This window comes from Nuphar pumila, chromosome 8, assembly GCF_984573655.1.
Source record: "Nuphar pumila chromosome 8, dmNupPumi1.hap1.1, whole genome shotgun sequence".
Taxonomy (NCBI): domain Eukaryota; kingdom Viridiplantae; phylum Streptophyta; class Magnoliopsida; order Nymphaeales; family Nymphaeaceae; genus Nuphar; species Nuphar pumila.
This window is the reverse complement of record NC_143256.1, coordinates 108,946,934-108,966,030: the sequence shown is the minus strand read 5'-3', so window position 1 is coordinate 108,966,030 and position 19,097 is coordinate 108,946,934. Positions and strand designations below refer to the sequence as shown.

At 35.2% G+C, this 19,097-nt stretch overlaps 1 protein-coding gene across 1 annotated transcript; it reads left to right on the top strand.

The window, feature by feature from the left end:
• Positions 1 to 16,278: 16,278 nt before the first annotated feature.
• Positions 16,279 to 19,097, top strand: LOC149830174 (aquaporin TIP4-1-like). The gene is made up of 3 exons (XM_090015398.1): positions 16,279 to 16,405; positions 17,140 to 17,384; positions 18,723 to 19,097. Exons 1-3 carry the CDS (start codon positions 16,279 to 16,281, stop codon positions 19,095 to 19,097), a joined length of 747 nt encoding a protein of 248 aa, XP_089871524.1.

Here is a 19,097-nt window from a genome sequence, read left to right as displayed (position 1 = left end):
ATTAGATACATTCAACAATATATATATATATATAGATAGATAGATAGATATATATATGCATACACGATTTTGAAACTAAAGGATTTGAAACCAAGTATATGAGTTTTTAACCTAAGTATCTAATGCAAATATGAACATAGGTATATGGATTTTTGAACCTAAGTATCTAATGCACTTTTGAACATAGGTATATGCAGTTTTGAACCTAAGTATTTAATGCAAATTTTAATATAGGTATATATGTTCATGAGTTCAGCCCAACTAAACAATACCCAGTGGTAGTTTAAGATAAGTTAAGGCCCTTGGCATATTTCATTGGAGGCTCATATCTCTCCATATGTTTTTTTTTCATTGGAGGCCCTTATCATGTGAAATATAAGTGTTGGCGGTGGCCTTAAATCACAAAGAGACCAACTGACCCTGACCATACCTATACACTTTAAAAAAAATAACATGATAAGTATTATATATATATATATATATAACATTTTCGAGAGTGTATGTACAATATGAAAGATCTTCTAAAGGCGCATATTCCTCTGAGGGGTTGATTTAGATGTATGTATATATACATATATATATGGAGTTTTACCAAAGAATATATATATAATTAATGAATGTATATGCAAGTTCAAAACTTGAACCGCAATATTGAATGTTCAAATCTAATCAATACATGAATGTGCCATGTTTTAATGAAGTCTGAACTACAACACACACACAAACACACACACACACACACACACACACACACACACACACACACACACACACAAACACACACACACACACACACACACACACACACACACACACACACACACACATATATATATATATATATAAGTTTGATTGATTTTCACTAGATCTGAAATCAGTTATGTGCTTTCAATATTTTAGAAATTTGGAACTTTATTTATGTTTTGAGTTTTTAAAAATCTGAAGAATGCATGTGTATGAATGCTTGAACTCAATATGCAATGATGATGTATGCCATGAAATTGAAGCATGATATTTATAATGTTCCATGTATAAGATGCATGCTTATTGCCTGTGATAGAACGAACGGTTCAGGAAACCTTCGAAGTTACATTGGGCATAACTGTGTGGATAATATTGTTGTGCAATTAATATCATGATGCATGTGAACATGTTGGTATATTTGATAGCTCGTGTTTGATAAAAACCTATGAGGTGCGCAAGGAAGCACCATACTCATGCATAACATCCACACCCTTGACTTGTTACACCAGCAAAGTGCTCACATGGGCTAAAGGCACCAGAGAAACACGAAATGGATTTGGGTACATAATACTGCATCATGATGTGACTGTTGCCATAGATGGGTACTTGGGCTTCTGAGCCCTAATTGCCTCGTAAAAGAGAGCCCTGGTTGCCATAGATGGGTACTTGGGTTTTCTAGTGCCAGTAAAAATATTTTCTTTGACTAAAAGGCATTTTTGTGCCACTAAAATGCAATTTACACTGGCACTACTGCCCAAATGCTCCATAAAAATGCAAATTTCTTGTAGTGTCAAATACTAATTTTTTATATTTTTAACCTCGAGAATTGCATATTTTAATAAAAACACAAGTTGGATCTAGATCTGATATGAAATTTCATAATGGAAAGTTATTATACTGTACAACAAAAATCATTTGTTTTTCAAAATACTCTACAATGTTTGAAATCTGCCCTATATCCAAATTCATAAATTTTTGGCTATAAAAGAACCTGTTTACCCTTCACAGAAACAATTTTTTTTCAGATATGTGAACTTCCTCCCAAATATGTGAACTTTCTCTTAAATTTGCAAATTTCCTGTCACACATTTCTGAATGTCCCCTTGCATGTGCCTCTGATGCGATTTTATGAAAAGGAGGCCCACACATTTTGGGAACATTTACAACCATGAGTTATGAAGGTCCCTAAAATGTGTGCACCATTTTTAACTAAATACTCACACATTTGAGAATGTCTTGTCCTTCACACGCGAATATCCACACATTTGCAAATGTTCTCTTTCCTATGCCTCTTTTGCTATTTTATTAAATAGAGTTTGCATATTTTGACGACATTTGCAACTCATGATTGCAAATATTATATTATATTTGCAAATATCAAGATATGTCAGGCAAAGGACATCATGCCTACTATTTGCAAAAGTGCTGCTAAAGCCTTTAAAAGAAAATTCACATATTTAAGAAAAGTTCTGCATATTATCATATTTGGGAAAAAATTCACATATTTAGAAAGAAATTTGCATAATTGGATATTTCATGGAAGTTTGTATATTCGGAGGAAATCCGCTTTGTGAAGGGTAAAAAAATCTTTTTATAGCTAAAAATTTATGAATTTAAACAATAGGCAGATTTCAAAAATTGTAGGCCATTTCAGAAAATGCATCATTTTTTGGTGTTTGTGAGGTTCTCTAATGTATTGAATTATTTTAGAGGAAAATGCATGTGTTTCACGATGAACATGGTCAAATGGGATTTGGCCTAATTATGTTTGTGCAAATATGTATGAATTGCATATTGTTATTTATTTATGTGAATAAATGCCATGGATATAAATGAATGTAATATATAAATGTCATGGATTTGAATGAATGAAATTTTGAATGTCATGGATGTAGATTATACAATTATGAATGCCATGGAATGAATGGCTATGAATGTTATGCAAAAGTTTGGAAGTGGATTCTCTTGACCCTCATTTTATAAATGATGAGAATCACACTTTGGTTGTACCATCACAAACTTGATATGTATTCTTCAACTTTAGTTTTGGGTTTTCTACGGGCAAGTGATTGATGCCCTACAACATTACAAATAACCTCTTGAAGGACTAAGGCGAAGTGCGGGTTGCTCTGCGACTGAAGGCTTCACTCTTACCTATTACGATCCCTGAAGGATCCAGATATTTTTTGGCAGTTAGAAACTTGTAAATGATTAAACCTAGTTATTTCTAGATCTTTACATTCGACGACTTGTAATAATTTGGAATAAAAATCCTTATGAATGTTGTCTTTTCATTTATGAGATGATTGCGCGTATGACGTTAAAATCTCAAATCGTAAGTAACTCCTTAATTGTCTTAAACCTTAAATGAATTTTGTCTTTCATATTTTCTTGCGTATGAGGATCCTTAGAGTAGTAACCTTAACTGAGTTGTAATAATTTTGACTGAGGCTTGTGCTTAGGTGGGTTGTCCAGTATTTGGAATGGTTGGAATGTGGCCATAGATGAACTCGTTAACATATTAGTGTCGAGAATCATATGAAACTGTGTAACGAATAAAAAGTTTTAACTTTTTCAAAAAAATTAGGGTATTAAAACAATTTTAAAAAGGTTAGATTTTTTAGGGATGTTAGAGTCAGATACTGATTTTAAGAACATATGGGATAAGTGTGTCTCTAACACGTGCCCGTCAGACTTTCCTTTTCAAATCTATGATGGGTACCTGTTTAGAGGGAATTGTGTATGCATCCCAGATTTTTCTCTCTGATTGTTCTTAATATCAAATTTGCAGGAAGGTGGTCTTGCAGGTCACCTAGGACAGGATAAGATGTATCCTCTTGTGAGTGAACATTATTTCTGGCTTAGAATGAGATGTGATGTCATAGGTTAGTTAGGGGATATCGAGGTTGTCAGGTTTCGAGGAAACACAAACAAAATATAGGTCTCTATACTCCCCTTCCCATTCCCGACCACCCCTAGGAACACGTCTCCATAGATTTTGTATTAGGGTTGCCTACAACAATGTGTGGGTTTGATTCTATTATAGTCATGGCCCACTATTTCTCAAAGATGGCAATATTCATCTCCTGCAAATGCACTACTAATACCTCAGTTGTAGCCAACTATTATTTTAGGGACGTAGTGCATTATCATGGTCTTCCTTGTTCTATCACTTTAGACCTAGATACTCATTTTCATAGACATTTTAGAAAGTCTCTTTGGTCTTTGTTGAAAACCAAACTCCAATTTAGTAGTGTGTACCACCACCAGATAGATGGTGAAATAGAGGTGGTCAACTGCACGTTGGGTAATTTGTTATGGAGTTTAGTTGGCAACAATATCAAAACTTGAGATTTGGTTTTACCCCAAGCTAAATTTGCTTATAATAACAAGGTGAATCGGTCTACTAGAAGGTCCCCACTCCAGATTGTATATAGTCGATCTCCTATTCATGTTGTTGATTTGGCACCAATTTCTCATGTTGAAGATCCCTTCCCAGCGACTCAAGATATTTTTGACTACATGTAGGAAGTCCATTTCCATGCGACAAAGCATCTAAAAGAGAATTATGCCATCTATAAGTCTATAAGTCTCGAGTCGATTAGAGTCATCCTAATGTTAGCTTTGTAGAGGGTGATTTGGTCATGGTCTATTTGCATCCTGAGTGTTTTCCTATTGGTACTTATGGCAAATTGAGCCTATAAAAATTCAGCCCTTTTTGTGTGCTAAAGTGTTTAGGGAACAATGCTTACGTCATTGAGTTGCTCGAAGATTGGCAAATTTCACCTATCTTAAATGTTGCTAATCTAAACTCTTATCATGAACAAACAAATTCATCGAAGCTGAATTCTTTCTAGCCAGGAGAGAATGATGCAAGTGTAGAGTAGGTCTAGGATCACCCAGGAGACCGTTATCTAGATACACTTGATTCAACTCCAATGGTGGATGGCAGGCCCAATTCTCAAGTGGACCCCATTACGGATTGAGAACCCAATCGAGGTAAGGGCACTCTTCAAAGGTCTGTGTAGAGCACAAGAGGACGATGAAGACTCGCCTATAGCCCATTGACCTAGCCTATGTTTCTTCACACCAAGAGAGTGATTAAATCAGATCAAATCTGAAAGCCCACATGAAGATCCAGATCGAGAGAGTTTTTATAAATAGGTGATTTGGGAGAGAGAAAAAACAATTCAGTTGTTGATGAAACTTTCTGATTTTCTTTTCCTTACTTTTCTTGGGTACTTTCCATAAATTCTTTACGTTATTGAATTCTTAGTTGCTTTTTTGTTATTTTTATTTGCAAGTAGCCTACATAATTCGTACTGGGTAGTTTTATTGTAAATCAAGCCCTCACAATTTACATCACACTCACACCTCAGAGTGCAGACAAGTGAGCCCCACCAAATTGCATATACATGGGGGGAATGAATATTCCCACATTGAAAATTCAGTCCTTTATACATGACATCATTTATAAAGAGTTGAATCAATGCATTAGTTATGCACACTAGCATCTATCTCGAAGGCAACTGCAGCTAGATTCAGCTGAAAGAGTTTGAGAAAGTTAGAGTGTAAGATGAATAGTGGGAGTGTGACCTTAAATTTGACATTTGTTGGATCACAATCAAAATTTACCATTGATGTTGTCCCATGGCCACCATGCATGCAAGATGTTTTTGTTTTGCTCTATGTCATTTCCAATCAACATTTTTTTGGTTGGCTAAAATATGTATGATATATACCAAGGGTAATTTAGGTGTAGTCTGTTTAAGTAATTTGTCCTTTTGGTAAAAAGAACAAAATTAAAACAAAATTATTCTTTGTTACCTCAATGTTTTTCATGATATTGCAGGCAAGTCTTTACCTCGTACTGAATTTCATCATGGACCAATTCAAATAGAATTTGGCAACTAAATAAAGCCTTCCAAGCGCTTTGCCTTAGAAGATTGGTGGATTCATATTCCGAGTTTTTAAGCTATGATCAAATCAAAATGGAGCGAACCTGTCTTGGGAAGATGGGCTATTTTCAGACTTTCCAAAAAGCTCAAAATTCTCTCAAGGCATATTACACAATGGGTAAAAGATCATGGTGGTAGCAAATTCTCAAAAGTGGGGAAATCGGAAGAGGAACTCACTAATCTTCAATAGTTCTTCGATTTGGGTCAACAAGCAAATGGTTATTGACCATGCTCATCCCATACAAAGAATGACTGAACAGTCTATGAACATTACCGAGTGGCGAGTTGGTGAGGAAATTAATGGAGGTAAAGGACAAGAATTCAGTAGCTAAACTAGGCAGACAAGAACTCTGAATTCTTTCACATGAGGGCATCACATCGCAAGTGCCAAAATCACATTCTATTCCTTCAGATCAGTCTTCAAACACAGGCAGGGGTGGAGGTACGTTAGTGTGAGGATTGGCACGTGCCCACCCTGACCTGCTAAATTCCCTTAAAAGGGATACCCGCTGATTGCATGAACAATGCCCACCCTGACCCATTGATTGCATGGGGACTGGTACCCATTCCAAAGGGGGTCAACACCCCTTTGGTTACACATTTCCCCAATCCCGCCTTCCGTCCCACCAATTTTTCCCCCTCTCTCTCTCTCCCTCTTTGTCCATCTGCACTTACTAGGGTTTTGTGTGTGAGTTTTTTTTTTTAAATTAACATTAAGTATGAATAATGAATACTTGATTTTTTGTTAGAATATTAGAGCTTTTATTTATTCTTTTTTGATTAGCATAAATCTATGATTTCTTTTAAGATTTTGGGTTTTTTTTCAAATTACATGATTATATAATAAATGTTTTAGGGTTTTTTATTTGTTGTTTCATTTTTAATTATCATTATGCCTGATTCCATTAATAAATGCTTGATTTTGGTTATCAAACCCCTAAATATTTTATTTTTGTTAGTATTTATGTCTTTATTTTTGTTTTTCCAATGACAAAAATATTTAATTAGGGTTTTATTTTTTTCAATTAGCATATCTATAATGTGTTGTTTGTTAGGATTTAAGGTTTTTATTTGCTTTTTCAGAATGAAGTAAATGTTTAGTTTATGGTTTTAGGGTGTGTATGTGTGTTTAATTACCATTAGGCATGAATCTATGAATATTATGTAGTTTGATTTTGGTTAGAGTATTAAGTGTTTTTATTAATTAATCATAACTACATAATTTATAATGTTTGTAAAGATTAGGGTGTTATTTTTTTTAAATGACATAAATATTGAGTTATGATTTAAGGGATTTTTGTCCTTTTTTTATCAATTATCATTGGGCATGGATATATGAATATTGCAAATGTGATTTTGGTTAGAATATTAGTGTTTTTTATTACTTAGCATAAATGCATAATTTATGTTGTTTGTAGTAGTTAGTTTTGATTTGGTTTTGTTAGAATGATATAAATGTTTAGTTTATAGCTTTAAGGTTTTTGTATTTTTGTTTTCTAATTACCATTCAACATGAATCCTTGAATATTATTGTAAAACCCATAATTTTTTGATACTTTACGAGAAATAATAGTAAATTTATTCAAAATTAAGTTATAAATTTAATTATAATTCAAGTATTATTTGGGATTCAGAATAAAGTTTGATTTGAGAATTTATTCTGAATCAGGGTTTTGATTTTTTTATTGGATCTAATCTAAGTTTAAGTTGAACCCAACTAGATGTTAATTCGAGATTTAATATTAATGAGGATTCGAACTAAGTATATATTTTAATTTGAAATCTATTGAATTTTGATTTCAATTTCTGAAGTTTTATCAATCTGAATTCTGATTCGAAAATTCGAATCAAGATCAGATTTGGAATAATAAATATGTCTCAAACATTATAATTAGATTTGAAACTTAATCGAATAAAAATTCAAGTTTGAAACTTAATGTACAAAACTAGAATGAAATCAAATAGTCAATACAACAAAGGTCCTGCCGACTCAGGTAGGAATCATTTGTAAAATGCATTATTGAGAAAACAATATTTTAAGAAGAAATTTTTTATCATGCTATTGCTATAGGGTCTATAGGGTTTATAAAAAAAATATTAATATGTAAAAGGAACCCCTACATGCCCCAAGGTTTCATCGACCCCATTGAGTTATGAATTTTTCAGAAATTATTTTTGATGAATTGGAATTAACCCTTAAGAAATATAAATAATTTACATAAATGAACATTTACATTTGAATTTGAGTTTAATTGAAATTCAAAGTTAATTTAGGCTTAAATGACATTTAGAATTTAAGGTGAATTTGGAATTTTGAATCACATCTTTGGTAAAATTTGGATTTAACCTTGAGGGAATGAATTAAAATAAAATAATTTAGATGCTTAAAACTTTGAAAATATATTAATAAAATTTAATTGGGCATGAATTTACTTAAATTAAATGCATTAGTATTTCATGTGAATTTTGAATGAATTTATAAAGTGTTTTAATTTAATTTAGAAATAATTTGACTTAAATTTCATGGAATGGATTTCAAAAAAATTAACTAAAATTGATAAAATGGTAGCAGTCCATTGGTGGGCCCTCCCATCCTATGTGGTATCATAATTTAAAGTTTAAAATGTTAAAAACCAAAAACAAACTTGAAATTAATGTTAAAACCCAAGTTTCCAAAAAAACAAAGAATAGGGTTGAAAAAGTCAACACTTTCCAAAAAAATTAATAAAGGCTTAGGAAGAGCCCCATATAGGGGAATCACTTTTAGAAGAACCTAGAAGGTATAGCAAGGGCTGGACCTCTCTTTAGGGATTATTAAAATGAGAGAAAAAAAATGAGAGTTAAAAAAAAAAGAAAAAGAAAAAGAAAAGAAAGAGTCAACTTGCTTGCAAAGCAAGTAAGTTGAAAATTTTGGAAAGGGGGCCAACCCATGGGGGTCGACCACCCTTTCTAATTTTTTCTGAAGTTGTAACCTAAGTATACTTACTACTTAATATATGTAATGTAAGATATTCAATATGCTAAAGAAAGAAAAATATATGTATGCATTTAGAGGAAAGGAATTAAAAAAAGGGGAAAAGGCAACTTAAGGAAGTTGGGATTTAGAAACTTTGCTAGATTAGATCAAGAGATAGGATTTATCCCAGACCTTGACTTAATTCAATGAGATATAAATGAAGAGGAGGGGCTCAAACCCCCTATTTTTCCCTCTTTGGATTTTTTTCAAGTTTTCTCTCTAAGTCTTTTCTCTCTCCCAAACCTTCTTCTCTCCTTTCCCCTACACAAGTAGAGGATTTTTCATCTCTCTTGGGTTTGCAAGAGAGGCTCTCACGTGGTTCAAGGAGGATTGGAAGGCCATTACCAAGCTCGTAGTTTGAGTGGATTGGCCGAAAAGTGCGAAAAGACCCACCCGTGTGTGTAGGAACAAATTTTTGACCAAAAAGGTAGGTGATCTATACTCTACTTGTAAAACAGAATTTGTGGTACAAACTCCATGAGTTTTTCACATCCATAGACCTTAAACAAACCCTCACACACATGGGTTTGGCTTAGGGCTATCAAACCATGGAAAAAGAAGGGTTTTTCGAAAGAAAACCTTCTTTGAAAACCTGATTTACTAAAAAACAGGTTTCTCAGAAAAAAAATCTATAAATTTTGAAATTTTATGGAATATGCTATGATTTTGCGCAAGTATCAACTTAGATTGGTAATATATAATATTGTAGATGTTATGTAAAACGTTTATGAATTGTCATGGTTGAAATCTTGAGATATTGCAATTTTAGTCAAATCGAGCTTTTTCAAAAAAGATTTTGGTAAATTAGAGAACATCATGAATTTTGTATATGAACCCATGTGATTTTATTTTTGTAGTTGGTACAATATATGCATAGGAGTATTCTATGATTTTTTTAGATTTTTTTGAATTTTATTTGCATGTAAATTCCATGATTTACTTCATTAATTATATATTTTCTGAATAATTAATGCATGTGAGAGACAAATCAATTTTTTCGGCCAACCGGCTGAAGAAAAAATCTGATTTGTCTCAATAAGAATAGATCCGACTTAGATGTGTAGTTCTACTAATGTTTTGATTAAAAATTATGTCAAATATCTTTGGGTGTACGGATTCGGGTGACCCGGTTTGAGGCCACCCAAATGCATAGACTCGAAATTTATTGTTTCCGGTCAAACATCCAACCGGTAAAATGCTCATAACTCTCTCGTCCAGAGGAGTTTCGATGAGCGGTTTATTGCATTGGAAAGCTAACAAAATTTTCTAATTCTATAAAATTTGTATCTCGGTTCATGGCCTGAGCCCGGTTTGTCATCAGTTGGAACATAATTTGATAGACCTTTAGTAAAACACTCATAACTTCCTCATACGGAAGATTTTTTATGAGCGGTTTGTTTGTACGAAAAGCTGACAGAATTTCCTATGTTTATAAAAATCTCAGATCTTTTTGTCGACTGTAAATTTTTTTGTGAACTCTGTAACAGTCGAATAGAGTTGGGGATTTTGTGAATTGAGACCCATCTTTAGACTAATAGTCAATCTTTATATAGTTTGCGTGTATGTCACATAAATTCCTTAATTTTGAAGAGTAAGCATCTAATGCAGATTTGAACCTAGGTACATGGAGTTTTGAACATTGCTATATGCAGTTTTGAACCTTAGTATTTAATGCATATTTGAGCATAGGTATATGTGCATGAGTTCAGCCCAACTGAACAATACCTAGTGGCGGCTGAAGAGAAGTTGAGGCCCTTAGCATATTTCATTGGAGGCCCATATCTCTCCATATTTTTGTTTTCATTGGAGGCCCTTAGCATGAGGCCTCAGCATGTGTCATGTTTCATTAGAGGCCCTTAGCATGTGAAATATAAGTGTTGGTAGTGGTTTCAAATCACAAAGAGGCCAGCCGGCCCTGACCATACCTATACACTTAAAAAAAAGATAATTATTATTGATTTTATATATATATATATATATATATATATATGTTCGATTGAATTTCACTAGGTACGAAATGAGTTATGTGCTTTCAATATTTTAGAATTATGAAGCTTCATCTATGTTTTGAGTTTTCGAAAATCTGAAAACTGCATGTGTATGAATGCTTGAACTCAATATGCAATGATGATGTATGCCATAAAATTGAAGCATGATATGTTATAAAATTAGCCCTAAAAATGCAAAACCCTAAAATCAAAAACTTAAAAAATCATAAATCATACTTAAAATGCAAAATCCTTAAATTATAAATCATAAATACAAAAAAAAAATGGATTTATCATGCATTCACTAAATAAATTACAAAATCAATAATTAAAATGCAAAACCCTTAAAATCTAAATCATACATGAGAAAAAAAATAGATTTAGCATGCTTTTACCCAAGAAATTACAAAAATATGGATTGAAATGCAAACCCCAAAAATCAAAATCATACTTGAAAAAAATCTAATATTGCATTCATTCACTAAATATATTATAAAATTAGCAATTAAAATACAAAACCCTTAAAATTTAAATCATACATGAGAAAAAAATAAATTTAGCATGCATTTACTCAATAAATAACAAAAATAGCAATTAAAATACAAAACCCCTAAAATCTAAATTATACATGAGAAAAAATATTGGATTTAACATGCATTCACTCAAGAAATTACAAAAGTATGAATTAAATATTAAACCATTAAAATCTAAATATACATGAGAAAAAAATCAGATTTAACATGTTTTCACTTAATAAATTATAAAATTAGCAATAAAAATATTAAATCTCTAAAATATAAATCATACATGAGAAAAAAAAATAGATGCAGCATTCTTTCATTCAAGAAATTAAAAAAATATGATTAAAATGCAAAATTGTTAAAATATAATTCATACTTGAAAAAAAAATAAGATTATTCATGCATTCATTCAATAAATAACAAAAATATGGATTAAAATGCAAAACTCTTAAAATCTAAATCATACATGAGAAAAAAATCAAATTTAGCATAGTTTCAATCATAAATAACAAAAATATATGTATGTATGGATGGGTTTTGGAGAATTTTAGTTTAGATAGGATTAATTGAGTTTGGGTTTATTCTGATGTGGGTTTTTAGGGCCTAAGTTGGATTCAGGTAGATCCAATAATATAGTTTTGGGTCCATTAAGTGATTTTAGATCTAAATCTTTTTTAATTGGATATAAGGTTTAAGTAGGTTACAAAAGTGGTTCTGGTGTAGGCCTTTAGATAGGTTCTAATGGAGCTTTACTAGGACTATGTTTTGGATTGAGTTTTAAATGGGTTTCAACTATTTGGGTTTGGGTAGGTTTAGGAACATGGAGAGATTTTTCTCTTTCTTGCTCCAATTTTGTATCATGATCCAAGGCATGTTGAATTGCTTGCTCTAAAGACACAACTGTAATGCTTTTCATCTTTTTTAATATACAAAATTCATGTCCATCAATATATGGTGATCTGCTTCTCTGTGGATTCTTGAATTTGGGCTTCCAATATCACATGATGAAATTTTTGTGTATTCTTGCACATACTGGGTACCTTGATAAAAGGAAGAGACATCACATCTGAGTAAAACAACTTTAATTTGCATCATCATATCTTCAAGGGTTGCATGTGTATCTAGATCCTTCTCTACTTGTGTTGTGCCTTGGGGGAATTGGATCTTGAGACATGTAATGTCTGAGTCATATCTTGATTTGGACAAGAATTGGGTGTGGTTAAGGTTTGGGTTAAGTTTGGAACATGGATTTGGTTTTAGACTGGACAATTTGGATAATGGGTATATGAATCTTATTGGATTAAGCATTTGGGTTATATTGGACACTGGGGTTGTATTGGGTAGGTGTAGATGAATTTTGAAGTGGATATGGGTCATAAGAGGAGCATTGATGGTTTAATGAGTCATATTGGTTTGGGTTTGAGGAATTTGGGTTGTATGGGTTGGCTTATGTGGGTTTTGGTTCAAGTCTAGGTCCAAAGCATGTTTAAATTCAACAAAGGAGGCATAGAGATGGTTCTAAAATCCTGAACCGACTTAAGGTGGTAGATTAAAAAGTATAGAGAGAGACAGAGTAATGAGATTTAACCAATTGAAACTGAAATCAGTTCCATCCCAAATGCTCCTCCCTCAAGGAAATGAAGGGGCGGGGTTAAGAAGTTCGTCGAGGCCAGCCGGGTAGGATGAGAAGTAAGAAGAAGGAAGTGCAGGTGGAGGGATGCCAGGCGACCACTGATTAGAATGCTCCTCTCCATAGACAGAAGGATGAAATTATCTAAAAAAGTCTACCATCAACTACAGTTAAAATTATCTAAAATTATTTAATTTTTCTATAAAAACTAAAAAAAAAAGAAAATTCAGATAAACTACATTTATCTCATTTCAAATGTGAATTGACAACTAGACTTCTCATCCTTTTAAAAAAGAAGATTTTCCTATTTTAAAAGATAAAATCTATCCTAAAATGTGTGGATCCAATATAAGAATTAAAATACAAAAATATTCAAAATAATAAATAAAAATCTAAAATATAAATGAATCTTTATGGTCCCAGATCTTCTGCTCCGCTTCTGCTTCATCAATCAAGTTGACCATCATGTTATCGAACATTTCTTTAAGCTATGAGAGAAATATCTATTCAACCCAAGTGGTTGACGATGACTAAAAAAAACTAGCAAGGTTTGGAATGAGCCAACAGTGTTGTGTAGTTGATGGATTTATCTGGTTGGCCATTGTCGTGATAGTAGTCTAAGGCTGAGTCCCTGGTCGAGCCAACCAGTGATTTCCTTGGTTTGAATCCTTTGCTACCTAGAGAAAGGACAAAAAAGACAAACACATGATGAAGATTCTAGGAGGGTGTTGTGTGTTCTCCCTCGAAGATGCATTGTTTGTTACAGTGTTTGGGGGTCCGAATGAGCGCCACGTATATAAGCACGTGAGGCTCGTATTCCCGTGTGTGTCGGCATCACTTAGCATCGAAGTTTGGTGCAGTTGCAAAGACTTAAGTAGCCTTTCTTGCTATTCTCGCCATTAAACGATACAACAAACAACAACAACAACAACAACTACGCCTTCATCCCAAAACAATTGGGGTCAGCGATATGAACCAAAAAAGAAATTCATTTTGGGTCTTCCACATGAATCCTTTTCCTCCAATCATTTCTATCCAATGCCATGTCCTCAGTGAGGTTCAAAGCATTCATATCTTAAACGATGGTTTGAGAAAATGACAAAAATGTCCTCCATTCAAAAAAAATGAAACAACTGTTCGAGAAAAGGAAAAAAATGTTCTCCATCCAGAAAGTCGAGGATGATGTTAACTTTTCAAAGTCTAAATAGAGAAACGAACCTGAAGCGCTCTCTCTTTCTTTTTCGTTTGAACTTTCTATCGTCATCTTCTTCTTCTTCCTTCTCCGTGAAACATTGTAAAACCCTCTCTCTCTCTCTCTAGAAAAAAAATTAAGGGAGGCAAAGAGTCGGCGATCCGATGGCAATCATCGTCCTCTTCTTGATAGTAGTGGCTGGAATGCTGCCCTCATTTAGTGGGCAACCAACTGCGATGGCCCCTCTGTCGCTTTCGAGGGACACCTACAACAGAATCTTCCTCCAATACACCTACAACAAAGTCTTTTAAAGTACAATCCATCTACCCCTACATCGACAATACTTTCAATCAGAGTTATGCCTTTCAGGCCACCCTGACGCTGCTCAACACGGGCGTTCACACCCTCAAGTCTTGGCGGGCATTCGTCGGGTTCTGGCACCACGCGCCAATTTCATTAAGACGATGGTTTGCGACGAACTTTAATCTGTCGCTAACGTGCCGACAAAAAGTTAGCGATGGAGTTTATCCGGATATAATCTGTCGACAGTCCGTCGCTATTTAGCGATGGATTAGCAACAGATTATTCCTATTGCTAATCTTTCGCTAAATAGTGACAGACTGGTGACAGATAAATTTTGTCGCAATTTAAAGACTAGGATTATGTGACGGACGCTATCCGTCGCTAAATACGTTAGTGATGGAATTTGTGATGGATTAGCGACGGATAACATCCATCGCTAATTGGCATTTTTTTTGTAGCGCGCGAGGTCCTCATCTCGACCTCCGGTGTCGTGTTCTCCAACAGGACCCACCTCCCCGCCAACATCGAGAATGGCACGTTCCTCTCTGGCTTCCCCGTCACGAACCTCAAGACTGCCATCAGGATGGCTGGTGACTACAGCCTGATCATGCCGAAGATCGTGCTTGACGGGGCAGAGTTTGACATCGCGATTTATGATTTACACACAATAGCGATTTATGAAAATCACGTAGCAAAAAAAAAATAGCAAATATAGCGATTTACGAAAATTGCGTAGCAAAAAAAATGAAAAATCGATAAATCGAGCAGCGATTTTAAAAAATCGCGTAGCAAAAAAAATGGAAAATCTCTAAATCGAGTAGCAATTTACGAAAATCGCGTAGCAAAAAAAAATAGAAAATTGCTAAATCGAGTCACGATTTACGAAAATCGCATAGCGAAAAAAAATGCAAATCGCTACGCGATGTTAGTAAATCGCTAAATCACGTTGCAAAATAAAAGCAAATCGCAACGCAATTTTCATAAATCGCATAGCGAAAAAAAACTTTGTCCTTTTCTAAAATCATCATTTCATGACACCAATGGCAGAAAAGGGTGTTACGAAAATCGCGAGCAAGAAACAACCGAAGGAAACAATAAATAAGAACGATCAAACAAAACACAACGACACACAGATTTACATGGAAAAACCTCCCCTCAAATCCGAGATGGAGTAAAAAACCATGGCTGCCCAAAGGAAAAACTTTATTGCTCTTTTTCGATAGTTACAAGAGGGAAAGAAAAGAAAGAATTTATAGAAGGCCAAAAAAAAAAAAAAACTTTTGGGGGGGGGGGGGGGGGGGGCGTTGCATGCCCCCCCGGACCCCGCCCACTGAACGAGCAGTGAGACCTGCGCCGGGGAGGGGAGATATAAGCTGCTTTGCGAAGATTCTGCTTTTAAGATAATCAGTGGGAGAGGGAGATGCATTAATAAATGAGAGAGATAGAGAGTCCATATTTGGCGATAAAAGGGGAGTCCAATAATAGAGCACGCCTTTTCAAAATGAAGCTGTACCTGCCAATCGAAATAAAGCTGTACCAGCAAAAAGCTTGGAAGTGAAAGATATCACGGGATGTTCAAAGGGAGACTATTTCAAATATATAAAGAATGACATAAAAGAAAAGGGAAAATGATGTAGAGGTCAATGGTCACAGTGTCTTTGGCGTCACCATCATCAAGGCAGTTCAAGTGGACTTGCTATTCGAATGTCAAACCTTCACACGGTTATAGTTAAACTTTAATATTTGAAAAATGATTAGGAACCTTATTCTAAGCATGCTACCCGTTCTCTCCATCCTTTCTTCTTATATATATATACATATATATAGGGCTAAGAGGAAGTAAGGTTGAGAGGTGAGTAGAAGGCCAAGTTCTCCATCTCAGGGAATATAGTTAATTCTCTTGTAATCTCGTTTCCTTAGAGAAGGATGGGAAAAATAACGTTAGGAAGTCAGCAGGAGGCTGCTCAGCCTGACTGTCTTCGTGCTGTGCTGGCTGAGGTTATCCTCACCTTTCTGTTTGTCTTCGCCGGGGTCGGCACGGCAATGGCATCTGGTAATCAAGGAGCAAATCTAGCTTTTAAGTGAATTATGATATTTTTCTTAATAGTTTATGTGAATTCAAATGATGAAAATGGCAATTAAAGTTGGTTTTCGAATTTAAAGACAGTTCTGTAGTTACTATAATTTTCCATTCTCTATCAAAATGGAAGTGCAATCCCGCTGCTGCCTCTGCCTTCATCTGTCGTTATAATTTTCCATGCTCTATCAAAATAATTATAGTGTAGGACGCAAGGACACGGCCTTCCTAGCTGGGATTGACCGTGGTTTGTCACCAGCCAAGGGATGGCCGTGGTTTGTCACCAGCCAAGGGACAACCATGGTTAGAAATTAACCTACTTGCAGCATTTCTTGCCACAATGTCGAAGTTGGGTGTTCTCATTTGGCAGGTAAAAGGACCTCGAGCTTTATCAACTAAAGGCGGACCCCTACCAGCGTATTCGATCAAAATCTAACAACTGTACATCAATTTTGTACATGTAATCTTTTAGTTTTCATAGTCTGTCATTTAAGGCTCCATCTCGAATCAGCCCTTCTTCAATGCAACTTTGAAAGACTGGCAAATGTGTTTAATACCAATTTTCACGTAAACATTTCGCATGAAAATTATCTCCTCTTAAGAAATGCTCTCTCTCTCTCTCTCTCTCTATATATATATATATATATATATATATATATATATATATATATATACATTTTGACTTAAGAAGTTTGGATCTTTAAATGCAGATAAGTTGGTTGGCGGATCCGGCATAGCAGGCTTGACAGCAGTGGCAGTGGCCCACGCACTCGTGGTTGCGGTCATGATATCTGCAGGGCTACATATTTCAGGTGGTCACCTGAACCCTGCAGTCACACTGGGCTTAGCTGTTGGTGGTAACATCACCATCTTCAGGTCTGTCCTTTACTGGATTGCTCAATTGCTGGGCTCTACTCTGGCCTGCCTGCTGCTCAGGTTCCTAACAGGTGGATTGGTAAGTATTTTGCCTCCCCATGGTGTCATGGGTCGACCTTCTAGATGCGCCTTGAAGGTGTACAAATAGGTGCCTACGTTGTGGTTTATACCCAAGAACATATTAGGTTGGATCTAATATCGACGCGACTAGGGAACACGCACAAGCACAAGATAGCTAGCAAAGAAATGAACCATGCATTCATGCATTGAAGTAAAAAGATTTACACGGTTGAGCAATGTGCCAACATACTTAGATGACTATGTCACATGGGCACAAGGCACACCTAAAAGGACACTGGACACGCCATTGTATGCAGTTTCCACGTACGGTGTGATCTGCCACAATGGACGGTAAGGACGTTGGAGCATTTCTTCACTATGATTTAGCAGATCTTTATGACAGCTATTTGAGGTGCCTTTCAAAAAAAAAAACAGTGACACTTGGCAATTCACACATGGCAAAAAAGTGTTTTTACTAAGCTATGTACAGGATATTCACGAGACTTTATCCAAAAAAAAATGTTAAAAACCATATAGTTTCTGCTCGATACTACAGTACTAAGTGTGAGCAGGCAATTTTTTTTTTTGATAAGCAAGCTGGGGTTAGGCAGACCCCTACCAGATATCTCTTAAGCCCCACTTGACAGAGTGATTTGAACCTGGGCCTTCAGCTTGGCACAGGAACCCGCTTACCACATGGTATATATACCACCTCGGTGGTGTGTAGGCAATACTTTCCCAATGTATATATTGGGAAAAATGTTGGCTGCACACATGGGTTCCAAACTCACAAGTAAAATCTTTTTTTATTTTTTATTATTTCTTTTGCACATCTGACTCTCCAAATGTGATTTACATGTTTAGTTTAGTAGAAACCGTCCCTTGGATCATGTTTTCCCAATGTCTATCGGATTTTTTTGTTGGTTAAAAAATCAATGACCTACAATATAACTAATTTACAACCCTTGAAAAGTCATAATTTTATATCTCAAACATATGATGCAAGGGTCGATCCCTACTATTGTCTAATTTTCAATCTTCATAAAATCACTTTTTTTACATAAAAAAAAAACAATCTAAGATTTAAGTCCTACTATTTTGACCTTGCTGAACACATTTATGTGGTCAGATTTGGTTAAAAACCCTACCCTCACATGAGTTTGAACTAGATTTATAGTGTCAGCTTTGGTCAAAAAGACCTCACCCTATGAGTTTCAACTAGCTAGGGGTGAGTTTCAACTAGCTAGGGGTCGGAACCCACGAGTGTAGCCAATATTTTCCCTATATATTGCAAGATCTGATGTTGATAAATTAAACATGGGGTTCTAAGTGTGCTGTATTTGGATGGTTTTGACAGGAGACACCAGTGCACACGCTCGCTAGTGGGGTGGGCTACTTGCAAGGGGTGCTCATGGAGATCGTTCTCACCTTCTCTTTGTTGTTTGTGGTATATGCCACAATAGTGGACCCCAATAGGGGACAGATAGGAGGTCTGGGGCCCATTCTTGTGGGGTTTGTGGTTGGTGCCAACATCTTGGCTGGTGGGGCCTTCTCGGGTGCATCCATGAACCCAGCCAGGTCCTTCGGCCCTGCATTGGTCAGCTGGGATTGGACCGACCACTGGGTCTACTGGGTCGGGCCACTTGTAGGTGGGGGCCTTGCTGGGTTGTTCTATGATCACATTTTTCTCATCCATTCTCATTCTCCTGTTCGTGAAGATGAGAACTACTGA